The sequence below is a fragment of the Mauremys reevesii genome, linkage group 5 (assembly GCF_016161935.1).
Source record: "Mauremys reevesii isolate NIE-2019 linkage group 5, ASM1616193v1, whole genome shotgun sequence".
NCBI classification, from domain to species: domain Eukaryota; kingdom Metazoa; phylum Chordata; order Testudines; family Geoemydidae; genus Mauremys; species Mauremys reevesii.
In genome coordinates, this window is record NC_052627.1 from 41,703,944 (window position 1) to 41,731,527 (window position 27,584).

The 27,584-nt window shown below is 42.4% G+C and overlaps 2 protein-coding genes and 1 pseudogene across 17 annotated transcripts; 1 reads left to right on the top strand and 2 right to left on the bottom strand.

Annotated features, from left to right (window-relative positions):
• Positions 1 to 1,348: 1,348 nt before the first annotated feature.
• Positions 1,349 to 25,194, top strand: BBS12 (Bardet-Biedl syndrome 12). 16 transcript variants are annotated; one of them, XM_039541994.1, is made up of 7 exons: positions 1,349 to 1,474; positions 1,550 to 1,755; positions 2,688 to 2,859; positions 8,743 to 8,810; positions 9,465 to 9,580; positions 13,950 to 14,086; positions 21,970 to 25,194. In XM_039541994.1, exon 7 carries the CDS (start codon positions 21,986 to 21,988, stop codon positions 24,158 to 24,160), a length of 2,175 nt encoding a protein of 724 aa, XP_039397928.1. In that variant the 5' UTR covers positions 1,349 to 1,474; positions 1,550 to 1,755; positions 2,688 to 2,859; positions 8,743 to 8,810; positions 9,465 to 9,580; positions 13,950 to 14,086; positions 21,970 to 21,985; the 3' UTR covers positions 24,161 to 25,194. The 16 variants fall into 16 exon arrangements, with proteins under 16 accessions (XP_039397928.1, XP_039397936.1, XP_039397927.1 ...); XM_039542002.1 differs by lacking the exon at positions 13,950 to 14,086 and having other exon boundaries at positions 1,550 to 1,589; positions 1,686 to 1,755; XM_039541993.1 differs by lacking the exon at positions 13,950 to 14,086.
• LOC120406845 (caltractin-like) lies at positions 4,390 to 14,667 on the bottom strand. Its single transcript, XM_039542012.1, is given in 6 exon segments — positions 4,390 to 6,173; positions 8,823 to 8,960; positions 9,054 to 9,182; positions 11,760 to 11,915; positions 14,463 to 14,487; positions 14,489 to 14,667. Coding segments are annotated over 6 exon segments (702 nt in total). The 5' UTR covers positions 14,653 to 14,667; the 3' UTR covers positions 4,390 to 6,083.
• LOC120407209 lies at positions 15,770 to 15,952 on the bottom strand (annotated as a pseudogene).
• Positions 25,195 to 27,584: the final 2,390 nt, after the last annotated feature.

A 27,584-nucleotide genomic window follows, 5' to 3' on the forward strand; every position in this document is an offset into this window, starting at 1 on the left:
GATCACACTCTAATTGTCAATAATACTCTTCCCCTGCAAGGAGTTGCTGGGGCTGTGTCAGCCCCAGCCCCAGCAACATCCCCCTGCTGCAGAAAGCTCAGCATCCTCCCCTGCTTCCTGCTTCTCCTCAGCTGTGGGGGGAGGGGTCACTGTACAAGGTCACTGCTCCCCCCATCCACCCAACCCCCATGCATCCAGACCTCCCATACCCAGATACCCCATGCCAAGTCTCACTTAGTACATCCAGAACCCCCCGCCCCAACCCTCCATACCCAAACCCCACCGAACCTCAACCCCTGCCTCCAGCCCCCCACCCTGCACCCAGACCACCCCCTACTGAGCTCCCTGCACTCAAATCCCCACCTTGATGCCCCCACATCCAGACCGTCATGCCACTGACCCCCAACTAGCTGCACCTAGACTCCCCACCCCACCAAGCCCCACTCCCCAGCACCCAGCCCCCCCCACAGAGCCCCCATAGCCAGATCATTCCCCTGAGCCCCAACCACCTTTACCTGGAAGCCCCTGCACCTGGAACAACCCCCATGAGCCTCTGTGCAACCAGATCCCTGCCACACCTAGACCCCCCACTGAGCTGCCTTCCCCTTGATTATCCCACACAGAATCCTCTCACCCCACACCTGGATCCCCCACACTGATCCCCTCCACACATGGATCCTGCCTGCCCCACACCTGGTGTGCCTGGTACAGAGGGGCAGGGCCCCTACATGTTTCTGAGGCAGGCCCAGGCCTTGTGCTGCATCAGGGTCAGGTGCAGCCTCATAGCTGCGTCTGTGTCTTGGGGCTGGGGGCGGCACTGTAGGGTGATTTCCCACCTTCATGCAGTCAGTGGCCTGTACTCCCCATTGCCATGCTGGAGCCTCTGCATTTATTTATTGACAAATGAAACCTGCAGCATTTTGCAGAATTTTAAAATATTGTGCACAGAATTTTTAATTTTTTGGTGCAGAATGCCCTCAGGAGTACAGAATGTGTGTCATGACTAGAATGTTGGTATAGGGAGGTATAGCAAGTTCAGAAAGGACAGGCAGGGTTAAAAAGTGAGGAGGTGTTATATATTCTTGATGTATAATACACACTTGTTCTGAGATCCAGAAGGACATGGGAGGCAGACAAGCTAAGAGTCTTTAGGTAAAGGGGCAAAAAACAGGGGTGACATCATCATAGGGGGGTACTAGAGCCCACCAAATCAGGATGGGGAGGTGGATAAGGCATTTCTAGAACAAAATAACAAATCTCCAAAACATGACAGTGGTAGTTGTATACATCTGTAGGCCTAGAATCCAGGTCTGCAGAGCCATTGTGATGTCATACAGAGTCCCCTCCAGGGAGCACTGTGGCGATTAGGCACAGAAACTGCTGCCCACAGGGTCCAGCGAGACAGCACCCTGCAGCCTTCTTACTGGCCCATGCTCAATATTTAACCCTGGAGGATCTCCAAGAAGTTGTCTAGGTAATCACGCAGATTTTTGGCTTGCTGTGACTCCAGACCTTACCTTGCTTTCTGATCTCCAGTCTCCCATTTCAGGTGCCTGTGACCCTTGCTCTTGCCTCCTGATTCCAGCCTGGTAATTACCTCTGATCTCTAACCCCAGCCTGACTCTGACTCCTACTTACTGATCCTGTTTTTAGTGATTACTCTGATCCCTGCTTATTGACTGCAGCCTTGTGACTTGTGGACACCAGCCCAGCTGTGACTGCTAGGCCAGATCATGTAGGCCCTGGTCCCTTATGGTAAGTAATGGGGGACTTCAACTGCCCAGCTGCCTGTTAGAAAAGTAATATGGCAAAATACCAAATTTCTAGTAAGTTTTTTGGAATGTACTGGGGACAATGTATTTGTTCCAGAAACTGGAAGATGTAACCAGGGAGCCTGTCATTTTAGATTTGATTCTGACTAACCGAAAGGAATTAGTAGTGATTCTGAAGGCGGAAGACAATTTGAGCAAAAGTGATCATGAAATTATATAGATTTAGTAATTCCTAAGAAAAAGGAGTGAGAGCAGAAGAATAAGGACAATTAACTTCAAAAAAAGGAGACTTTAACAAACTCAGACAACTGGTAGGCAAGGTCCCATGGGAAGAAAACCCAAAGGAAAAAGGAGTTCAGGAAAGCCCGCAATTTCTCAAATAGACAATATTAAAGGCACAACTGCAATCTGTCCTGATGCAAAGGAAAGAAAGGATTAGTAGTAAGAGGCCAATATGGTTCCAGTAGGTGCTCAAAAAGTAATGCTACAAAAAGTGGAACCATGTACAAATTGCTAAGAAAGGGTCCAAAAGAATAGCAAAAGCATGTAGGAACAAAATCAGAAAGGCTAAGGCACAAAATGAGTTACTGCTGGCAAGGTACATAAAAGGCAATAAATGTATTAGGAGCAAAAGAAATATGAAGGAAAGTGTAGGTGGGGAAGGAGATAACTGATGAAATCAAGAAAAATGATGTGTTTATTGCCTATTTTGCTTCAGTCTTCATTAAAAAGGCTAATGGTGACCACACTCAACACAATTAATATTAACAACAAAGGGGAACACAAGCCAAAATAGGAAAAAAAAACAGGTTAAAGAATATTTAGATAAGTTAAATGTATTCAAGTCAGCAGGGCCTGATGAAATTCATCTTAGGATACTTAAAGAACTAGCTGAACCAATTCTGAAACTATTAGCAGTTATGGCTGAGAACTCCAAGAGGATAAGTGAGGTTCCAGAAGATTGGAGAAGGGCAAACATAACTCATCTTCAAAAAGAGGAGCAAAGAGGATCTGGGGAATTAAAAACCAGTCAGCCTAACTTTGATATCTGCAAAGCTACTGGAACAAATTATTAAACAATCTATGTGTAAGTACCTAGAAAATAATAGTCCATACTCAGAGTAGTTATCAATGGTTTGCTGCCAGACTGGGAGGGTGTATGAACTGGGGCTCTGCAGGGATCTGTTCTGGATCTGGTACTATTGAATATTTTTATTAATAACTTGGATAATGCAGTGGAAGTATATTTATAAAATCTGCAGATGACACTAAGCTGGGAGGGGTTGCAAATACTTTGGAGGATAGGATTAGAGTTCAAAATGACCGTGACAAACTGGAGAATTGGTCTGAATTCAACAAGATGAAATTCAATAAAAACAAGTGCAAAGTACTTCACTTGGGAAGGAAAAATCAAATTCAAAACTACAAAATGGGGAACAACTGGTGGTACTGCTGAAAAGGATCTGGGGTTATACTGGATCACAAATTGAATATGAGTCTATGTGACACAGCTGCAAAAAAGGCTAATGTCATTGTGGGGTGTATTAAGACATGGGAGGTAATTGTCCTGCTTTACTTAGCACTGGTGAGGCCTCAGCTGGAGTACTGTGTCCAATTCTAGGCTCCACATTTAAGGAAAGATGGGGACAAATTGGAGAGTCCAGAGGAGAGCAACAAAAATGACAAAAGTTTTAGAAAACCTGATCTATGGGGAAAGGTTTAAAAAAAAACAAAACAACAACACCTGGACATATTTGGCTTTGAGAAAAGGAGACTGAAGTGGGACATAACAGTCTGCAGATATGTTAAGGGCTACTATAAAGAGGTCAGCAATCCAATTGTTCTCCATGTCCTACTGCAGCAAGAGTGATTTAGGTTACAAATTAGGAAAAACTTTCTAATTGTAAGTTCTGGACTAGGCTTCCAAGGTGGTTGTGGAATCCCCATAATTGGAGGTTTTTAAGAACAGGTTGGATGAACACCTGCTAAGGAGGGTGTAGGTTTACTTGGTCCTGCCACAATGCAGGAGCTTGGATTTGATGATTTCTCGAGGTCTCTTCCAGCCTGACATTTCTATGATTGTTAAAATTCACTAGAAGTAAGATCTATTCCAATTAAAAAAACTGTCCAAAACTTCAGATTGAAGAGGTTAATTAACAAGCTCATCACTTTGGCCAAGCTACAAGGTTTCAGCATGAATAGGTAAGTCTATGTATGTTTTTCCTAGCTTCAGAATCAATCTATGTTTAACTGTGAGTAATGTGATTAGGGCAGGAAGAACCTAAATGCATCACAGGTAAACAAGAGTCATTACCCTTTTCCTGTTGCAGTATTCAAAAACTGTACAGTCACTCTAACAAGTTCTGGGATTCCCCCAGTCTTCTAGAGGCTGAAATTTCCCTTTCTGAATAGAATTGCTTAGAGTAAGAAACTTTTAATCAGCATGCCAGGGAAAAAATTTTATTTGACAGAACATTTAGAGGCTATGCATTTCTCTTCTGGAAAGTCTTATAAAATACAGAACTAAAAAGTTTGCCCAGAATTGCTGTACACACAAATCAAACAAAGTGATATTTAGATAGTACATTCAATTTCCTGAACTCAACTCCACAAGTAGTATACTTGCAAATTTGTTTTATTTCACTTTATACAAAGTTGAAATGTATTTAAAAAAAGCTTACAGTACCATAGGTCATATCTACTGCAGTAGAAAAAGTTAACATTGACTTGGGAAAATAAATGTTCTAGTTCATATGGGCTCTATTCACTACAGAGGGCCATCCATGGATTTGAGCCCACCTCTATATTAGCTAAGTGTGGCTTAGCTTATATAGAGAAAGATCAGTACAGAGCCCGAAGCTAGAATGATTCTAACAAAACATATCAGCTCTGCATCTGCAAATCAAGAGTTCACATAAACTAACTCTCCCCACTTCCTTAGCTGGGACTAGCTCTCCGCTGCTGGGGCCTTGCAGCTGCAAAGCAACTGCAAGTGTTGCACTCCCCCTTCTGAACTCCATTTAGGAGCTGCAATCAAGAAAGATACTGTTTAGGTTTTATGGCCTCCTTACAACTTTTCATTTGTTTGTCTGACAGTGAAGCAGGGATGATAATTCCCTCTGGATTATGTCCTTAGCTGACACGTTAAGCCTCACTGCCATATGCTTGTGTGCAGAAAGGAAATGTTGAGAAGCCAGTTAGGTATTGCCAATTTCAGCCTGAACATTCTCAAAAAAATGAGTACTCCTATAAAATAAAGATGAAAAAGCAGCTCCCATATGCATAGAATCTCTTAATTTGCTAGTTCTTGACATCTGTATAGTATAACACATTATTTCTCTACTATCAAGGTGCGAGCAGATTGTATGAAAGAGTTGTAAATTTACTCTTGTGCACACAGCCTGGCCTTCAGTGTTGCCTACAGGTGAATTTCACTCCAAGTACTTAAAAGAATAGGAGAAACTCAGTAATGCTTCAGGCATCAGTACCTGGGAGAAGCCAATGATTATAGAGTACAACTCTGATAATCTAAACAAAATGAGAAAAAACAAGTTCAGATAAGCCAGGTTTCAGACAATCATTCGATTGTGAAATGAAACAACATCTAGAGATAGCTATGTACAATACAACTTCTGTTATCCCAAATGCCTTGCTATCTGCTATTACACATACCTGCCACAGGGTCTCAGCACAACTGGCCACAGGAACAGTGTTTCGTAAAGAAACAATAAAGATGGATATGCAACAGATCTTAGATTCCTTAATAGAAATAAACATGGTAGCCACCAAACCTGAAAGGCTTACAAGAACAAAAATATTGGCCTTGTGCCTTTGTTCCTTTCGGAAGTATAAACTCAGCCTGTAATTAATATCAAGAAAGTCAACTCTGCTCATCCCTAGGTTTGCTGGAGAACATGTGTATTATAGGCTCTCACATCTTAAATGAAGGGGCATGGGTTTTGTTTCCAACAATGTCCTTTCTCTAAAGTGTTAGCCACTGAACTTACTTACATTTAAAAATAAAAACAAAAAACTGAGTATTAGTTTGACTAACGCTACTTCTCAGCTTTCACTCCTGGGATGTCTCATTTCACTAGTTCTTCTGTCACCCACAGTCTTCCAGGCTATATAGGCCCTGCATTTTTATCATAAAAAATAAACACTATCTAAAAAAGAAACGGAACAAAAATACATCCCCTTATAGGCCTTCTTTATATATTATGAAACATCAAAAAAGGGTGCAAGCTAATATTTTTAAAGTCTTTTCCAGGCCACCTTTTAAACAACCCTAAGAAAAGGCAATAGCAAACATTAATATAGGCTTGTCTTCTTCATGATTCTCAAAAATTCTTGCTCATTTACTTCTCCATCTCCATCTCGATCAGCTTCATCAATCATTTCCTGTAAAGAACATTTAAGACTAACACCCAGACTCAATACACAAGACCTTTTATTTACTTTAAAGTAGGGCTCTCAAGCGATTTAAAAAAAATTAAGCATGCGATTGAACAACAGAATAACATTTATTTAAATATTTTGGATGTTTTCTACATTCTCAAATCTATTGATTTCTATTACAACACAGAATACAAAGTGTACAGTGCTCACTTTATTTTTATTACAAATATTTGCAATGTAAAAACCAAAAGAAATAGTATTTTTCAATTCACCTCATACAAGTACTGTAATGCAATCTCTTTATCATGAAAGTTGAATTTACAAATGTAGACTTATGTGCAAAAAATAACTACATTAAAAAACAAATCAATGTAAAACTTTAGAGCCTACAAAGTCTACTCAGTCATCCTCCTTGTTCAGCCAATCGCTCAGACAAACAAGTTTGTTTACATTTGCAGGAGATAATGCTGCCTGCTTCTTGTTCACAATGTCACCTGAAAGTGAGAACAGGCTTTCGCATGGCACTGTTGCAGCCGGCATCCCAACATATTTACAGACAGATGTGCTAAAGATTCACCTGTCCCTTGATGCTCCATCCACCATCCAGAGGACATGTGTCCATGCTGATGACAGGTTCTGCTCGATAACAATCCAAGCAATGCGGACCGACGTGTTCATTTCCATAATCTGAGTGAGATGCCACCAGCAGCAGGTTGATTTTCTTTTTTGGTGGTTCAGGTTCTGTAGTTTCCACGTCGGAGTGTTGCTCTTTTAAGACTTCTGAAAGCATGGTCCACACCTCATCCTTCTCAGATTTTAGAAGGCACTTCAGATTCTTAAACCTTGGGTTGAGTGCTGGAGCTATGTTTAGAAATCTCACATTGATACCTGCTTTGCATTTTGTCAAATCTGCAGTAGAAGTGTTCTTAAAATGAACAACATGTGCTGAGTCATGTGAGACTACTATAACGTGAAATATATTGCAGAATGTGGGTAAAACAGAGCCGGAGGCATACAATTCTCCCTCAAAGAGTTCGGTCACAAATTTAATTAACGCATTCTTTTTTTAACGCGCATCATCAGCATGGAAGCATGTCTTCTGGAATGGTGGCCAAAGCATAAAGGGGCATATGAATGTTAGGCATATCTGGAACGTAAATACCTTGCAATGCCAGCTATGAAAGTCTCATGCGAACGCCTGTTCTCACTTTCTGGTGACATTGTAAATAAGTGGACAGCATTATCTCACATAAATGTAAACAAACTTGTTTGTCTTAGCGATTGGCTGAACAAGAAGTAGGACTGAATGGACTTTGTAGGCTCTAAAGTTTTACATTGATTTGTTTTTGAATGCAGTTATGTAACAAAAAAATCTACATTTGTAAGTTGCATTTTCATGATAAAGAGATTGCACTACAATACTTGTATGAGGTGAACTGAAAAAATACTATTTGTTTATCATTTTTATAGCGAAAATATTTGTAATAAATAATAATGAAAACTGAGCAGTGTATACTTCGTATTCTGTGTTGTAACTGAAATCAATATATTTGAAAATGTAGAAAAATATCCAAAATATTTAATAAATTTCAATTGGTATTATATTAACTGTGATTAAAACTGATCGTGATTAATTTTTTTAGTTAATCACATGAATTAACTGCGATTAATCGACAGCCCTACTTAAAGGATATGAACAAAATATAAAAAGCAAATAAGTTTACACCATTAAATATTTAATTATGCATCTACATTTGGAACACGTTTTGGGTCTAATGCTGTATGCCTCACGTACGCTAAATGCCTACTGAATTCAGTGGGTCCTTTGGCTGGCTGGCCAGAACAAAAGTGGTTGTTAACCCTATAAGAGCTACTTCTGCAACTGAAGGCAGAGGAGCAAGGAGAAACAAGAAATGGCTGGACCAGGTTGGAGGAGACGGCCCTTCCAGGTGACTGAGGATAGGGTAGGGGATATTTATACCGCAGATAGTTCCAGACAAGCCCTCTCACTGGGATCAGTGATGGGGGAGTGACCACCAAGCCCCACTCTCCTCCAGGGCAGGAGTTACTGAAATAAGTGGGGCAACAGATTTATCCACAGAGCTAAGGGGGTGGGGATCTTCTATTTTAGGAAGGGGGTTGCCTGAGACTTGTAGGGTAAAACATGCTGTTGACGTCCATAGAAAAGCTTTACACAACTGTTGCAGGCTAATAATTGTTACAGAAACTGCAGGCTTCCCTTGGTGGGAAAGCGTGGCAGGTGTAGTTCCGGTCAACCAGCATGGGCTCACGTTTTGGATACGCGGATAATATAACTAGGTGGTGAAGACCAAGCAATGGGGTAGGAGTCATTAACAATTGTTGCTCATGTTTCCTTCTGATTGTATCCTTTTGGGTTTCTGTTTTGAGATGGAGAAGGGCTTGACGGCAGCCTCCCAGATAAGTGGAAACAATTAAGAAAATGATGATGACCTGCACTGTGTGATTTATTGCTGGGTATTCTCAGATATTTTAGGTGAATAAAGTTGTGGCCTAATTAAAACATGTCTATTGCCTCCTGTCTTTCTTTCAGAATAGCCTGAATTGTGCCTGACAGAGCTAAAGAACTGGCCCAAAGTTTGTTGGGAAATGATTACAAAGGTCAGAATTTACCTGCAATTCTTCATCTGTTAAATTCTCTCCTAGCTCCTTGGCAACTCTCTTTAAATTTTTGAAAGAAATCTTTCCTGTCCCATCATCATCAAATAATCTGAAGGCTTTCAACATTTCTTCTTTTGAATCTTTCTCATTCTAAAATGAAAATCAAGAAAAAATAAAAACCCATTTGTCTAAATGCCCTCATTCATTTATTGCATTTGATTTTTCAGCAAAGTAGATGATTACCATTTTTTGGGTCATCATGGCCAGAAAGTCTTCAAAATCAATGGTGCCACTTCCTTCTTTGTCGATATCTGCTATCATTTTTTTAACTTCTTCTTTCTTTGGCTCAAAGCCTAAAGCACGCATTGCTACCTGCAACAAAGAGCAATTCAGTTAACATATACAACAAGATGCCACTAGAATTATACCTATACCATTTGCATGAAGCAGTGTTTCAGTTCTTTTCCTCAAACTGCAACTATAACTTAAAGCATATAAATCTCAAAGAAATTCTTATCTACATTTGTCATCCTTTTAATTATTAATGGTAGCATTACACAGTAATGGCATTTTTCCTTTAGAGTTGAGTAGTTTTTTGTGACTTACCGCACTAACAAAAACAACAAATTTCTTAAATTACATATTGGTTTTTAGGGTATCTTACAGATGAACTGAATTGTTTAACTGGGACTTCAAGTCTCTGCAGGTCTCCTGTTCTCACTGATCCTACTCCTATTGAACTGTACAGCAAAACTCCCACTAATGTTAAGGTAAGGAGGAACAGGCCTCAAGTAAATTATAAAACATAACTATTCTATTTATTGATATATAAACAGTTAAAAGGAATCCCCATTCCTAGCTCTAGGGACTTTTTTGATATTTATTTAAAAAGAGAAAAAAACCCAAAACCTAGAAATGTAACAACTATTAGGTATTTAAGATCTTTTAAAACCAGTCAGTGTGACCGTCAGAAAGCAAAATCCCTGCCTTTTACGGGCCACAAACAAAATACAAAACCTAACTTTACAAACATGTAATTTAGACAAAGGGTTCTCAAACTGGGGGTCGTGAGATTATTACATGGGGGGGTTGCACGCTCCATCCCAAACCCTGCTTTGACTCCAGCATTTATAATGGTGTTAAATATATTAAGAAGTGTTTTTAATTTATAAGGGGGGCTTGTGCTTGCTATGTGAAAGGGGTCACCAGTACAAAAGTTTGATAATCACTGATTTAGACTGTCATAGATGGGGTTAACAGAAGGTATTTTTAAAATTAAATTTTGTACCTGCAGTCTTTCAGCACCTTGAACTATGCTTGCTGCTACTCAAAAATTTATTTATATAGCATCAGGAGCATGCTAGGTGCCTGAAGCAAATTTAATTTAGAAAGATCACATTCAATTTCAAAAATACTTGGATAAGGGTGGATTTGGGGTATGTTTGGATCAACCAGAAATTTTTCTGTATTTCTGGTCAAGGAAAATTCCCATTTTTTTTTCTTTCCATTTCAGAATGGAAGAAGTTTCAGAGTCATGAAACTCCTCCCAAATTGAAAAATCCATTTCCTGAACAGTGCTAAAAATCATGAATGCATGTGACACATTGAATTATTTTACCTAAGAAATAATATTGCAAATTTCTGTCATCATAGCAGCTAAGTTCATCCATTGGTTCTAAAATTAACTCTTACATAGTATCAATATATTAATTAGACCAGCCAGCCTGTGCTGACAAGGTTTAGTGTTTAAAGTCACTTAAGTCAACAGGAGCTGGGAGTAACTCAACACATCTGAACATCCAGCCTGAGATTTCTCCAGTTGGGCACTGGGGCCGGATTAATGCAGGGGCTTTAGGGGCTGCAGCCCAGGACTTCAGGTGAAGGGGGGGTCCCTCAAAAATAAATCCATAATTATATACAATTCAGTGATCACCAACCTGTCTATCGCGATCAACTGATTGCGATCTCCTGGCAGAGGTTCCAGGATCAATCTCCAGGTCACTAACAGTCCAGCGGCGCAGCAGGGCTCAGGCAGGCTGTCTGCATGCCGTGGCCCCACGCTGCTCCCAGAAGTGGACAGCTGCTGGCATGTCTCTGCGGCCCCTGTGGGGCAGGTCAAAGGCACCTCCACCTGCCGCCCCAGCACTGTGTTCCCAGCCAATGGGAGCTGCGGGGGCAGCACTTGCGGGCAGCGCTTGGAGACACGCTGTCCCCTTCCCCACAGGGTGCTCAGAGACGTGACAGCAGCCGGCCACTTCCGGGAGTGGCATGGGGCCACAGCATGCAGACAGGCAGCTTGCCTAAGCCCTGCTGCCTCGTCGGCCAGGAGCTGCCTGTGGTAAGCGCCTCCTGGCCGGAGCCTGCACCTCATACCCCCTCCTGCACCCCAACCTCCTGCCCCAGGTCAGAATCCCCTCCTGCACCAAACTCTCTCCCAGAGCCCGCACCCCTCAACCTCTCCTGCACCCTGACTTTCTGCCCCAGCCTAGAGCTCCCTCTTGCACCCAAACTCCCTCCCAGAAAGAAACGAATATCACAGCTGTTCTAAGATAAGAAGCAGGCTATTTTGAATTAACTACCTCTATTCTACATGTTTTAAGACTGAAATGTAACCACAGAACGGCTTTATGTTATTTAAAAGGCAAGTTTAGTATAGCATTAATAGTCTCAATGCCAGAATTGTGATCATTTTGTTTTAAATTAGGGAAAAGACTTGTATATAGGGGCCCCACAAAATCTAATAGCCCCAGGCCCACAGGAGAATTAATCTGGCCCTGTTGGGCATCCAAGAATTGGTTTACATTTGTAAAATTTAGTTCTCAGAAAACAAGCCATTTCATATATTATTTGTGACTGACAATGCCAGTCTACAACTGAGTTTAGACACTGGTGAATAGAGCAGGTTAACAGCAACAACTTTGAAAATAAACATAAAGAAAAAGTTACAACCTTCAGTTCTTTTACATCAATGCTTCCAGATCCATCAGTATCAAACAAATCAAAAGCTTCTCTGATCTCCTGCTTTTGTTCTTCAGTTAGTTCTGGTTTCAATCCACTTTTTTTCCGCTGGGCAGCACCCAAGCCAGCTTTTCTGTAGTTAGATGCCTTCAATAAATGGATGAAAGACAAAAGTTGGTAAAGACTCATTTCTAAAAAACAAACCAAAAAATGCTCAGCAATAGTAGAACAAAGAGAATGTCTGTTACTGCAACTGGTAGATGTTGGCTCAGTTCTGGCCAGCACCTAGTCTGAGTAAAAGGATTCTATCAGGAACCACCTCAAAGAGAAAGTGTTAAGCTTTTGGCAGCATGGGAAAAAGACATTAGCTAGATGTTTCTGCCAGAATAATCAGCAATTAAATAATTAACACTGTTTACACAAACTGTCATCTTTCAGTGGCAGTATTAACTCACCACTTAGATGACTGAGGATGTTTACATTTCTTGACTACTGCTTCAGTCTGTCTGTAGACAGCACGGCACTAATTTAACCTTGAAAACATTAAAAGAAATCTATCATTACAACCATAATGGCTAGCACTATAGGCTTCAACTTTGAGCATGATTCAAGAGTACCTCAATACTTGTTCAGCACAGAAATGGGAGTGCTTATTCTGGGATTATTTGGGGTTTGCCCTTGGTTAAATTAGAGCAGCCTCTGAGCTGCTGTAACTTATACTCTTTCATTGGCACCCTGGGCCACAGAAACCAGAAAATGGCAAGTATAGCACCTAGCTCTAATACACCCCTAAGTCACTGGCAGTCAGAGAGAGGAAAGGGGGCTGGCTATGCAGGGTGTATTCCCCAAGTCCCTTTTGCATTGCCAGAGTAGTATAAAGGGGACATATTTCAATGGAGAATTGCATTCCTTCCTTCCTCCTTTTTTTTTTTAATTTAAATGTAAATCTTATAATCTGGAGTACAATTCTGCAATAGGAATGGCAACTTCCACCACATCTCTGAACACAAGAGGCTTCAGTCCTGATTCTTGATTCTGCCTAAGTTAACATGAAGACAGTATTCAAAAGTTCAAACTTTATGGGTGAGAGAAGTAAATAAAAAGTTAATTACAATGGAAGTTTAATTTTACACTTAGTAGGAAAAGTTTCTTACCTGTAGTAAGAAATTAGACTTTTCAGGCCCTGCCGTAACTTTGTCAGTAGGATGCCACTAAAGTAAGTAACATTTTTTAAGATTCTATTTTGGGTTGGAATTTTATTTTTAACGTGACTTGTCCATACCAGGTTGGCTTAGGAACCCATTATTCCTGCAAACCTCTCACTTTTCCTTCCATTAACACGGCTGCTCCAGATTTTTAATATTTTAAAACCCCTAAGATATCACATTTAAGTAATAGAGGGACTCACGGGGAGACTCTCTAATTGAAAAGGAAGGATAAATTGTTATACAGCAGAGGCCCAAACCACCTGTCTTTCAAAATTTCCATACATCTAATTGATCAAATGGACACTGCTTATTGTTCTTTCCACACATTTCAAATTTTAACACTGCACAAGTTCTTTAGTGCAACTATTCCATTTACATTCTTTTCTCGCCCACATAATTGCTGTGTATGCTAACTGACAGTCAGACACCAGAACTGGGTAAATTAATTAGGAGAGCACATTTACCCATTCTAAGTGGCACTGTGTGTGTGCCCTGCATGTTACCACACCCAAAATTCAAACTGCAGATTTGTCATGTTTGGTATTTTATCTCTACTAGACAAAAGAGTGACATTACTATGTCATCCTCAAAAAAGGAATTTTTACCTGTCCTACTGGAATTAAATTTGGGTAAGTTTATTTTAGCATCCTGCAATCTAGCCAAAATCAATAATGCCCCATAACATACCAACAACCAAAAATAGTGAAATAGGTGGAAAACCTGAAAAGACTAGTTTTCCAGGGGCTGAGCAGCAGCTCTTCAAGGTGAACTCAAGTGTCTTAGCCTCTCTGACACTTTCTCTCGGTGTAGCTCAGAGAAACAACAGGTGCTTACCAAGGACCCCAGATTAAGGGAAGTGTGTATGGATTAGTGGTCACATGGGGATGAGCCACCCTAGGGCCTATGCAAGCAAATACAGGATACTCTGTAAAGTTGCTAATCAGGGGTCTCCCTATAACTTAAAAAAAAGCAGCACCGGACCAGCTCCTTGAATCATCAACCCTGAAGACCCAGAATCCCCTGCAGGAGGCCAGAATCTAGCAGCCTGTCTGACCAGTGCGGAAGAAGGCTCCTTTATTAACCCCTTGACAGGATGTCCGCGATTTGATGGTAACAGCTTTAAAAACAGGCGAGCCAGTGCTTAGCGCGACCACCACCCGCATGCCAGCCTGCCTGGAGCGAGCCCTGCTCCTCCCCCCGCCATCGCAGCTTTGCCCAGAGGGCCCAGCACTGGTTGCTGCAGCAGGGCTGGGACCGACCCCCCCTCCCCCGCATCTTCACGCGGGGCGGGGCGCTCAACGCCTCAGCCTCGACGCTTTGGATCGGGACGGGCTGCGCCACGGTGCCCAGGTCCGGGGGCTGGCAGCTCGTCTCCCCCAGGCCTGGGGAAGGGCTCCCGGCGCGCCCTGAGGGCTGGGGCGGGTGGGGGCAGGTGGGGGCGAGGCCAGCGCTGCTGGGGCCGGGGGGGGGGGGGCTGCACACGCACCATCCGACACGCGGCACTGGGGCTCGCGGGGCGCCAACTGCTCTGCCACCAGCACACACGGAGCCCCTCTCCTGGGGCCGGCAGCGCGGCCCGTCCAATGACCAGCGAGAATGCCCCCGAAGCCCCGCCCACCTCCACACCCGGGGCCAGTCAGGTGCGGCGGGCGTTGTGAAGTCACACCGAACGCCATGTTGCCCGTTGGCTTGGATACACACTACAAACGCAGGCGTCGTTGTCCTGGCAACAAATCCCCGTTTTGGTTGCCTCCGGGAGGTTGGGCGCATGCGCGTAGCCGAAACGACGGAAATCCCGCGCTGCGTGCGCGGCTGTTGGGCCGCGTTTAGAACGGGAGTGACCCTCCCCCGCGGGCGGCCCGGGGCCTCCCCTGCGCGTGGGGAGCGCGAGAGCGGGGCTGGCAGCGGAGAGCGGTCAGTAGAGCAGAGCGGGGCGGGGCGGCCCTGCCTCTCTTGAGGGCCCGAGCGGCTGAGCCCGGCTTCCCGCTGCGGCGGTGAGTGGGTTTGGCCATTTCCCAGCTGGGGTAACCACAGCCCAGGCGGGGGCAGCGCTCGTCCCTCCCGCGGGAATCCGTGTGCTGCAGCCGCCTGTGAGCCCGCTGCCGCGAAGAGCGCCTCCCCGCCGAGACCCCTTAGCAGCGGCTCCAAGGGGCTGGTCTCGGAGCCATTCCGGGGAGAGAAACCGCCTGGGGTGAGGGGGGGCTGTGTAGTTTCCCCCTTGAGACTTGGGTCCAATAGTAGGTAGGCCATGCGCTTGGCCAGACTAGGTGGGGGGAGGCCTCTGCTAATGAGCAAAGTCTGTTCGAGTGCCTCACCGCCTTCAGCCAACTTGCTCCTTCGCTCTCTTTCCCTTTTTAAAACCGATACAATGTACACAGGGGTTTCCCTGTGTGTTTAACAGAGCTGCAGACCCTTCTTTAGGGAAAAGGAATGCAGGCTTCTGAGACTGGGTCACTGGCCACAACACTGTATGCGAGGCTGTCACGTGCCCTGCAGGTTGAGCTTGTGAAGATACCTGCCTTACCTGCAAACAGGCAGAGTCAGGAATGCAGCACTCCAGGCAGTGTGATGCCTATGCACCTACTCAGGGTCCCGTGTGTTCTGAGATAGGGTGACCAGATGTCCTGCTATTACTGGGACCATCCTGTTATTAGGGGCTGTGCTTTATATGGGTAACTATACATCCGTGCCCCTCCTTTGCCCTCCCCCAAAAGTGTCCCGATTTTTCACACTTGCTATCTAGTCACCTTACTTCTGAGATGCTGTGGAATTTACCATCCCTGTTGCAAAATTTAACTTCAGGTTCTAGACATTAATTTAAAATAAAAAAAGGAGGGGGCAATTCTCCACTGAGCTATGTGTCCCCCTTTATGCCACTCTGGCAATGTTTAAAGGACTTAGGGAAAAGTTTTCAACTAGCAATAATCACGCCTCAGATTAACCTCATTGGCTATGATACTGCCACTGTGCAACACCTTGCATAAGAGGCTCCTGCAGAGACAGTCCCCCTTCTCTGCAGCTGCTGCTGGCTTAGGGATGTAACAAGGTATGTCTACACAACTGCTGGGAGTGTGCTTCCCAGAGCAGCTAGATAGACCCACACTAACTCCACCCAAACAAGTATGCTAAAAAATAAAAGGGGGGCTGTGGTGGTGTTGCCGGCACAGAGTGCCCGAGGTCAGCTACAGCGGTTCGTTGCCCGGTGTGCTTCGCTCCAATAAACACACCAAGGTGGAGAAGCAGACAAAGTTTATTTGAGATCTCAAAGCAGTGCCAGGAGACAGACTTGTCTCAGATCAAGCACCCAGCTACAGCAGCTTTTCTCTTTTTTATACATAACTTTAACTAAGCCTCTTCTATCCCCCCCCCACTCCCCCTACCTTTCATTCCCATGTAGCAGATACACTTTGCAATAGCAATTACATTAAGCAGTTAAGTCATACTTGGCGGGAACCAGCCTAGCTCATTAGTAACTCTTCTTTGAACCGTTATCTTGTTTTATTTCTTTTGATCTGTTATTTTGCCCCTTAGCCAGAGGCATACAGGCCTCATTATTTCCTAGTACCGGTGTGAGTGGGGTTGCACCTGATAACTAGCTGTTACACATTCCATTCTCTGTTGCTAGCTTGTTAGGTCGATTAAAGTTCAAACATGGAAAGGCTTTGGTCAGACATGGAGTGACTTTAGTTCATTCAGGCCTGGTACAGGAAGGCTTCATTGACACTTATGGTTTTCCACCCTCCTGAGTTACCTAGAGTCATGCCTAGTGACACCAACAGTGGCATGGGTGATATCTTGGGCTAGCCACCCAAGTATGTATTCAAATGAAAAAGGAATGCAGTCTTTTAGGACTCAGGCTTGGTCTACACTGCCAACTTATGACTGTAAAATAACTACATAGTTGAGCAACACGATTATACCAACCTAACTCCAAGTGTAGACTGTGTTATGTCAATGGGAGGGCTTCTCCCTTCAACATAGGCACCACCTCTCACACTGACCAGAGAAGCTCTTCAGTTGGTGTAGGTAGTATCTTCCTTAAGCACTGCAGAAGCACTAGTGCAGCTGTGCCACTGCAGTACTGTAAGTGTAGACAAGCCCCCTGTCTCTAGCCAGAAAAATTGATGAGAAACTATCAGTCTCCAAATAGCAATATGCTTGAGGTAGATGGGATAAGGAACTGCTGTTACTCTGCATGGCTCATAGTAAACTAAAACATTTTTCAGCTGCCTGTTTTCCAGTAACTGCAGCTGCACCAGGGCTAGCAAATGGGTGTGTGGGTGGGTATGTGTGCTTATGTACAGACAATTCAGCAGTTTTTACTAACACTTCATGATGATATACTAAGAGCTGGAAAATTGATTCAAAATTTTATAGTGTAGAAAGACCTTTAAAGATTAAGATGCTACTGGGGAAAGCAAAGCAAAGTAATACAAACATACAGTCTCTCTGTTTCAGATTGTAAAAATAAGCTGCACATTTTAGGCCAAAAAAGATGATGCAATGAAACATACTCTTTTTCTAGAAAAGAGTTTTCTTCTGCTCAGCTATTTACAGAGGATAGGCTTTTCAGTGGAGTTGGTCCTTTAAGTCAGTGCACAGGTAGGGTTGATAGAAACACAGTAAGGCAGTTTCTATCAAAGAGTCTCAGGCTAGTTAAAACATCACATCCCCTAGGTAACATAGTTATTCTGGAAGAACCCCCAGTGTAGATGCAGCTGTGCTGACAGATGAGTGCTTCTGTCGGGGTAGCTGATGTCACTTGGAGGTGGCTTTCTGTTGGCATATACTGTGTCTACACTACTGGTCTTTGCCAGCATAGCTATACCAACATAGCTATGCTGGCAAAGCATTTGCAGTGTAGACAAGACCTCAGTTTCTCCATTGATGCTTCTCCATAGACAATTCCACCTCTTACTCGTTCATTATCTTACAGGGTCTTCCTCCTTTTCTTTCTTCACTCTTCCCTGGCCTTTTCTGATTTAGGTAACTTGAAAATATAACCCAAACTAACTTTTTTTTTTTTTGGATGGGTGGAGAAAGAAGTGTGAAATGACTAAATTCTAAATGCAATGTCTTGTACCACATGTTGATTTCCTGTGTTACAGTCACTTGTATGTTATGGTTATTACCGATGTACATGTATGCATGATGGAAAAGAAAAAAGTTACAAGCTTTTATAGCTCAAAAATGAGTATCACTGGATCTTTTAAATAAAATGTCTCAAGCAAAAGATACCCAAATTGCTTTATGAACTGATCTACAAGTTATACATAGCACTGTAGGGATTACTTCACATCTCTAGTATACCCTATAGGGTGAAATGAAGCATCTGTTTTACAGCAGCAGTCCAGATTTAGGACAGGAAGTGAGGATTACCTTTTTCAGTTGAAATATCAGGGGAAACTTTAGGTGAACAGCCTGTAATTGACAGTGTTGGAATTTGACCATAGCGCTGGTGCAACTGCCTCTGCTTTACAGAAGGTGCCACAGTATCATTTATCACAAATCACTGGACTTTGGTTTTTCATCTCATCTGATAGACAGCACCATGGTGCCTCTTAACCCCCATGCAGAAGCACAGGTTCAGTACTGAGGCACATCTTCCTCAACGGGTAGAAAACTTGATGGGACTGCTGGTGATGGGGTAAGTCCCAGTAGAAACAGAGAGAACACCACTCATGGGGGCAGGGGGGTTGCAGGAGTAGCCCTTCCCCCCTCCAGAGGCTTTATCTACTCACTGGCCAGCTAGAGAGGAGGGGAGCTGATTGGTTTCTCATTTTCCCCTTTCATAATTTAAACCCTAGCTTGGCCCAGGCAGAGCCTCTTTTTGCTCAACAGCCCCACCCTGTTACCTGTAAGTATATTTTCACAGCTGTGTCTTGCAGATGCTGCAGGTCTGACCAGTTGCCTGTCTGGGGGTCAGGAAGGGGTTTTTCTTCTATTGGGACCAAATTCTCATAGTTCTGGTAGAGGTTTTTTTTCCCCCCTTCCTCTCAGCATTCTGGAGGTGCACTTAGGTTAAATAGGAATAGGATTGAGGCCAGGTCTATACTAAAATGTTAGGTCAACCCAGCTCTGTTGTTCAAGGGTGTGAAAAAGCCAACCTAACCCCAGGTGTAGTCAGTGCTAGGTTAATGGAAGAATTCTTCAATCAACCTAGCTACTGCCTCTCCGGGAGGTGGATTAACTACAGCGACAGGAGAACCCCCACGTGCACGCACACTGTAGTGAGTGTTTATGCTGAAGCGCTGCAGCAGTTTAAGTGTGGACATAGCCTTGGTAGTTAATAGGGCTGTTAGTTTGTTGCACCTTGCAGCCACTTTCCAGTGCATTTAAAACGATTCCCAGAAGTAGAAGACCTGGGCTTTGTGTTGATGGGATGCGGAAGACCTTATGGCCTTCACAGGCTGATGCCTACTACCATTTAGTAACCTCTGTCCCCCTCATGGGTGGTGGGGGCACTGATAGGATTCAGAAGAGTGACCTGAATCCTAGGGGTAAGTTGAGAGGGTCTGCTCTAAGTAATTGGTTCATATGGTAGGAGCCTCGTAACTCCTGCACTGAAACCATTTAAAATGTCTGTTATGTGAGGGTATGGGTGACAGGACAGCAAGTGCCCCACAAGTTTAATGAAGTTTCAGCCTGCTGCTTAAAATCCATCCTTGTCTGTCTTCATTCGCCACAGTGTCAGGATAAATAAAGAAATAATGGTGTAACTGGCAAGTAAAATTGTTAAGGATTCCACTCATGAATCTGACGACCACGAAAGCTCATGCTCCAATACGTCTGTTAGTCTGTAAGGTGCCACAGGACTCTTTGCTGCTTTTACAGATCCAGACTAACACGGCTACTCCTCTGATACTTGACACTAATGAAAAAGGAGGATTTTTTTGGAAAATACTGAGATATAGCATGGCAAGCCTAGATTATTACCCCAAGAGGCTGCCAAGATAAGTTACCAGAAACACTTAGGCCTTTTTTCTTTTTTTAGGTGCACGTTCCCCTTCCCATCCCTCTTCAATACAATTTGAGAAGTTAAAATGAGTTGCTTATTTAAAATCCTACTTTAAAAATAATCACAATAATTAGAGACGTGTGGAATAAAATTATTCTGAGTCAGTGATTCTTTTGGAACTGATTTAAGTCTTACTTAAGTCTTAAGTAAATTAAAAGAAAGTTCTGTGTTCAATTCAAACTTCAATGGTTCCTTTAAGCCTTAGTTCAGAGGCAAGATACTTCTGGCTCGTTGTTGTGGCCTGCAAAGACATTGCATGGAACAAATGTATAAATGAACCTGTAAAAATGTTGCTGTCTTACATGCAGAACTTTAAAACTTTACTAGGCAGCCTTGAATGTACTAGGCAGCCTTGTTAATGGAATGGAAGGGGGACAGGGGATGTCATGAAAAGGGACAAGGATGAATAAATGGCAAAGGCAAAGTTATGTGAGGACACAAAGCTTGATCTTGACTGTGGGACAGGAGAGTAAGCCATTGGAGGAATTCAAAGATAGGGTGACACAGTCAGAACAACAAACAAGGCAGATGATTTTAGCAGTGTCATTTTATATAGTCTGGAGGGGGTATTATGTGGGTGTCAGAGAGGCCAAAGAGTAGAAAGAAGGTAATAGATTAGAATAGGAGGGGCTGGACAAGAATTTTAGCTAGAGGGTCAGTAGGAAAAGTTTTTGGATCTTGGGGCATGTCTACATAGGGACACTCAGGAAAGTTCAGATAACTGAACTTTTGACTTTAAATTGCATTAGTTAAACCTTATTAAACCCCTGAGTGGATGCTCTTGGTCAGAAGTAAAGTGGCCTTAGTTTGCTTTGGCTTAATTCACTGTGAATTAACTTTCCTGAGTGTTCAGTGTAGACATGCCCTTAGAAATATTGTGATGGGACAAGCAGTATTATTTGTAAATGGCCTGAACGTTTGGGGCAAGTAAGGAGGAGTCGTCAAAGAGGACTACCAGTTTATGGGCCTGAGTGACAGGGAGGAGAGCGGATGTTTCAACACTGAAAGAGGCTGTGAAGTGGAGAGGTTATATAGGGAAAGAGAAGGCATTCCGTTTTGATACGTTAAAGAAAGTGATTTAAAATTGTTTATTTCTCTGAGCAGTGCCATTGAAGTCCAAGCTGTAAAATCTTTGTATTTTATTCATGAGGCATAAAGAAGTGTGGCTTTAAACCAGTGGTTCTCAAACTTTTGTACTGGTGACCCCTTTCACATAGCAAGCCTCTGAGTGTGACCCCCTCCTTATAAATTAAAAACACTTTTAAACGTATTTAACACCATTATAAATGCAAGAGGCAAAGCAGGGTTTGGAGTGGAGGCTGACAGCTCGTGAGCCCCCCCATGTAATAACCCCACGACTCCCTGAGGGGTCCCGACCCCCAGTTTGAGAACCCCTGCTTTAGACCATTTTTTCATGACTGTGTTCGGAGAGCCTGCCACTGAGTGGGAATGAAATATCTTCATGGGAAATATGGTAGTTGGTCCCTTTCAAGCTCAGTTTGAAGTCAGTGGTATCACTAAGGGTAGTAAAACCTATGCCTACTAGTGTTTGCAGACAAGATATGTTTCCAGCCCTGACAACATGCATTCTGAATAAGGCAAAACAAATGCAAGATTTGACATAAGAAAAGAAGTCGGGAGAGGAATGTTTTTAGTCTTAAGGAGTGATGGTCTTTTTTTATGATTAAATCTGATCTGCTTTATTAAATAAAATACTTGATTAATAGGGTAAAATTAAAAGCTTTTAATTTTGGGGAAAAAATCTTCTGTAATGTCTTAGCAGTGCAACATTTCAACAACTGCATGCGTCAGACATGAGCATCTTATAATACAATACATGCAGCGTAAAATTACTTCACCCAATCGGTATTCAGTTAATTTTTGTTAATTATATACTGTGTGCTGTTAATTTTTTGTGAAGTATGAAGTCTAGCTTAATAAGGACAGAAGCAATAAACTTGTATTTTGTTTACAGATATTGACTGCTGATCATGGCTTTCAGAAATATGAACCGAAGACGTCACATTGGACTTCAGCAGCTTTCATCTTTAACATCAATAGGAAGAACACTTTTAGGGCCAGTAAAATCATATAAATTTATTGTAGATGAAAGCACCAGTGAGGGTGTTTTGACTTGTTCTGCAGTTAGACTTCTTGAAAGTTTGGATTTAACTAGTGCAGTGGGACAGCTTCTTAATGAAACAATTCAGGCACAGAACAAAGAATATAAAACTGGAATGACTACCCTGTTGTTTCTTGTTGGTGCATGGAGCAGTGCTGTACTTGAATGCCTTCAGCAGAATGTTCCTTTTTCACTAATAGTATCTGTGATGTCTGAAGGATTGAACTCTTGCAGTGAAAAAGTCCAATGTCTTCAGCTATCAGTACATGATTTATATAAAGGGCCTAATTCTGTTCCCATTCACTTCCCTTCTAGCAGTCTGGGGCCCCAAATTATTGAAACTAAAACTCCTGGTATTGGAGCTAACCGTTTTTTAAATCCTCTTCTGCATATTATTAAAGAGGTTCCTGTATCTAAAGAAGAAAGTGTTCCTGAAGGCCTTCATTCTCATCAAACAAGCCCTAGCGATCCTCATAACAGATGTTTGAATTCACATCTATGCCCTACAGACTATATAACAGCCTCATTGGTTGAACCAGTGGGCAATAAAACTATGCCTACAGTTCCTGGAAGCAGTTTGATTGCATCCAGCTATATCAAAAGAACAAGATTAACTCATAGTAGATACTTTAACACTCCAGGAAAAAAACATTGTTCACTCCAAGTAGACAATTTTGGGGGTCCTCCCACTGGGCCTGCAGCATGGCCTTATGAATTTAATGATTTTGGACAGTTGGCAATGGCTCTTAGCCATGGGAATCAGTCTAGCATGAAATTGGTACAGGATATTGTCAGATGCCAACAAGAAGTAGCTGATCACACAGGTTCTTCTCAATTTAATATTGCAGAAGTTGTGACATGCTGTTTACCAGGATTGTCTGAACATTATTCTTGTGTGTGTCCAGGGTATATCACTTTAGTATCACCAGAGAAAGCCACTGTTACCAAGCAACTTCAGGATAGACCGCTTCAGATTCTTCTTGTAGATGGTGATCTAACAGAAAAGTATCGTCACTTGGGATTTAATAGACCATCAAATGTCAGAACAATATCGGAAAATGTAGGTTTACAAGAAAGTAGCTCAGAAAGTTTATGGATAAATTGTGTGTTAGATATTTTAATACAAGCAAAAGTAAATTTAGTTTTGGTAAAAGGAAATGTGTGTGAAAGTTTAATGGAAAGATGCATCCTGAATAACATATTGATAATCAATCCAGTAACTCTCAATGTGCTACATGCTTTTGGGAAGGGCACAGGAGTGCAGCTGGTGACATACCTTTCCCAGGTAAATAGTTATTGTGTGGGTAGCAGTGTCTGGGTGGATTTCTGGAGAACTGGTGACTTGAGCACAATGGAATTGGATAACAAAGTGCCAATCAGTATAAAGACTGAAGGAATTCATCTGGTAACAGCTGTGCTTAGTAGCACAGTAACTTCAAAGATGCAAATCACTGAAGATCAGTTCTGGACTTGTGCTTATCGCCTGCATCATGCTCTAACTGACCAGAAAGTTTTTCCTGGAGGTGGTGCTGTTGAACTGTTGTGCCTCAGTCATCTAAAGAAGCTTGAAGAACAATCTTTAAAGCAACCAGATAAAAAACCTTCAGGGGATTTTTACATGTCGTCTTGTTGGCTGACAAAATCATTGACACAGTATAAACCAGTTGTACTTAAAGCTCTGGCAAGTGGTTGGCATCAGTACCTTTCAAGAGTCATGTGTAACACTGCTCATTATGCATCAGAGTTTGAAGCAAGCGCTTCCATTGAGCATCATCTCAAAAAAGCAGCAGACTATGGTTCTCCTTCAGCATATATTCTGAAAGAGTTCAATAAAGGAGATAAGCTCATGGTGGATTTTGGTCTTTCAACTAAACCCGAGGAGGCTGTAAAGGTATATGACAATGTTACACCCAAGGTGGAGGCATGGCGTAGAGCTCTAGACTTGGTGCTATTAGTGCTTCAAACAGATGCTGAAATTATCACAGGTCCTAAAAGAAATCAGTTATTAAATTCACATGTATCCAGTGAGTTCATATTTTTATAGGACTTGGTAGGCTTTATGTAGGACTCTGACTCAGTGGGTGGAAAATTTGCAGGTACACGGTGTTTGTACAGCTATAAAGCAAACTTTTTAGGGTTATGCCAATGATATTTACCAATAAAATTCAGCACATGGATGTAGAGACAAACTAGATAGTGCTGTAGCTTTTAATTTCTAGAAATGGAGTTTGCATCTGGGTATCCATCCAATCTACACTGTGACAAGGTCAAACTGATGCATGAGAGAAGTATGAAGCTGCTAGGTGGAGATACTAATGGAATTGAGCTCACTGTCTCTAAGCAACAATCCTGCCTGTTTGTTCCCATGCTCTCTCTACTAACCCTCCTCCCCACTTCTTATGCTATGTTGGATAGGAAGCAAAAAATATAGCTCCAGACTCTTCAGGTGGAGAGAAAAGGTTGAAATTTGGTCTGGGTTTCGGGCATGTTTGTGCTTTGCAAAACAATGGCAGGGGCAGCTGAGGGCTTCATCCACAGATTTCCCTTTAGTCAGTTCTTGCCCTTATTCACCTACTACAGCAGAGTAACACCCTCCTGTCTCAACTGCTGGTTTTGTGGGTGTTCTGTGAGGGGCTTTGCTTGGTCTACCCTCATTTCTTATTTCTAGTGGTTTTTTTCACATAAGAAACTTCAAGTCTTGTCTACTCTGTTCCTGGAAGACCTTAGATGACTCAAATACTAATGAGATTGGCATCACAAGTAACAAATGTTTTTAATTGCCCTTTTTTTGTGTGACCATCATTTCCCCAAATGCCTGATGCTGTTGAGAGGGATGATTCAACACTTCACCCCTTTAGCTAAGGGTTGAGAAAGCTCCTTCTCTGTTTCTCTGGACGTCTATGAAGAGCTCAACCAAAAACAGGGAAGAGAAGTCTTTATGCAAAAAGTACAATGAGGAAAACCCTACATCTTGTGCCTTCTGTGTGGATGAGGAAATAGGCACTCTTTCTTTGCAGGTCCCATTCTGAGTGCTTCAGAGACTAGCTATTGTCAGTTGAGGGGAAATCTGCTCTTTGTTTGGAAGTCTGAGAAGGTGAGAAGTATTAAGCATACTTCACTGAATATTATTCCAAGTAGTGAATCCCCTGGATCAGCTCCTCAGCTAGCCTGAATCAATGTTGTGATATTAACTTCAGTAGGTTCATGCCAGCAGAGGATCAGGCAACAAACTTGCCACCAACAAGTGCTCAGGTGCCCATATAAGACATTACACAGGTATGTTAGAGGGGAAGAGGGAGCTTCCCTATGCCTCTATTTAGAGAGGGTGCTGAGAGGTGGTCCTAGAAGAAATAGCAGTCATGGTGGTATCTATAGCCAGAGCAGATATGTTAAAAGTGGAATCACAAATATTGCTAGTTAAAATTGAGGTGCACTGGAAAGAACTGACGAAAAAGCTTGAACTATGCCTGGCTCAAGCCATTGCCATTACCTTCCTTTTCCTAAGTGTTAAAATTCACTTAAATTTGTAGGAAAAGTAAGAACATTTGTCTAGTGAGAAGAGAGACTAGCTTTCATATTATATAATATTACCCCCCAAAAGGTTATATTTCCAACTTTACTAAACAGAAACCTGCCTAGGGCCTATATTATAGTCTTGGGCATGACAGTTTACTTCCGGGCCTCATCTTCTACATTTTAAAAGGGGAATGATAGTATAAGCCTGCGGCACAGCAAGGTAGTCTGATTGCGGGCCACGAGACATTTTGCTGACATTGACTGTCTGCAGGCACTGCACCCCGCAGCTCCCAGTAGCCACGGTTCTCTGTTCCCAGCCAATGGGAGCTGTGGGAAGCAGCACTTGCAGGTGAAGGGGCCGCAAGGATATGCTGTCCACCACTTCCTACAGCTTCCATTGGCCGGGAACAGACCCGTGGTAACTGGGAGCTGCGGTGTGGTATGCCTGCGGACGGGCAACATCAGCAAAATGTCTCGCAGCCCGCAATCAGAGTACCCTGATAGGCAACCTGCGGCCCGCGTGCAGCCCATCACTGGTATAGACCTTATTTATAAAATGCTTAGAGTGCTATGGATGAAACATGCTATCTAAGAGATAGGTATTCTTTTGAATTAAATTTAATGTAATATAGCAAAAGACAAATTTATTTAGATTTACACATCCTTTATAACCCCTTTTCATTTTTGTACCAGTTACTTTGTGAAAAGTACATTACCAATGATTCATAATCTGTGTAATATAAAAAACTATTTGAAAATATTATCTGTATTTTGAACCTGTACTGACAGTATAATGTATGTTTTGGTGCACTACAAAAAGCTGCTGTATTTTTAATGTTCTTTAATGCTAAGAGAAGACAGGGAAGTAGGAATCATTCATCCATTTTAAATATGTATATAAAATGAGAATGTGTATATGGATATGCCTTTCAATATATTGCTAAGTCAATTTGTACATACTGCAAATAGTACTCTAGCCTGCAGTAGATTATACTCATGAGTAGTACTACATTTGGTATTGTTTGCAGGAAAAGACCATAATTTTGTGTTTATAAATAGGGAATACATTTCTTACTGTAAGAAATATATATAACACAGGCTGTCAAATCTTGGAAAAGGTCTCACTTGAAACACCCCCTTTTGACAATATTTTCCCCCTCAAAATAAAATTAAAGTCTACCTGGTTTCCTTTGGGTTCTTTTGGTTATCCCTTTTCAACAAAACAAGGGATGACTTTTACAGCGAGCATTCTATAGTGCTTTCATTGTGGCAAAAGACCAAATCTGAGTCTGGATAATTTAGTCTAGAGTCATTTTACCATCTAGCAGCATTTAAATAGTAAGCCAAGCCAAGATGGAATTGGTATTAGTTGTAACAGAAAAGCATATAACTGGAGACAAGTTTCTCAAACTAATACTTTGAGTAAACCTCACGGTGAGAGTCTCATACTTTGGGTGAAAACAAAATAGAAAAAAGACTGTAAATGGTGGTACTAAAACTAATTCCTGCTTTTGAGCATTTTTCTGGCATCACTGTAATAGCTGACACCATTTGGATTAAATATGATTAGATTTACTCATCACCACTGCTGCTATTTGTAATCTGATTCTATACACTTCTTTTGGGGTGGGGTGTGGGTATTACATTGGAGGCCAAGAATTTTCTAGAGGAAAAAAAGAGCTGTTTTACTGTAAGTCCTGGCTCAGTAAAAGGGCAGTCAGAAAAACAGAGCAGTTATTTACAAATGTTGTAAATGTGGTGGGCCTTTGTCACTTCCTATGTATTGATCTGACTAGATGTTTCCCTTTTCCTTTTAGGCTTCTCATCCCGTGTCTCTCGCTCTAGAGAAGGTATTATGGAGCAGAGGGATGAGCTGGCTCACGCACCACTGTCCAGCTACAGCCTTCCCATTTACTCTGATGGCTCCTTGACCCCTTTATTCATTCTCCAGC

What these genes read in the sequence shown, in the direction of transcription:
- BBS12 (XM_039541994.1), top strand. Translation starts at nt 21,986, where the DNA reads ATGGCTTTCAGAAATATGAACCGAAGACGTCACATTGGACTTCAGCAG.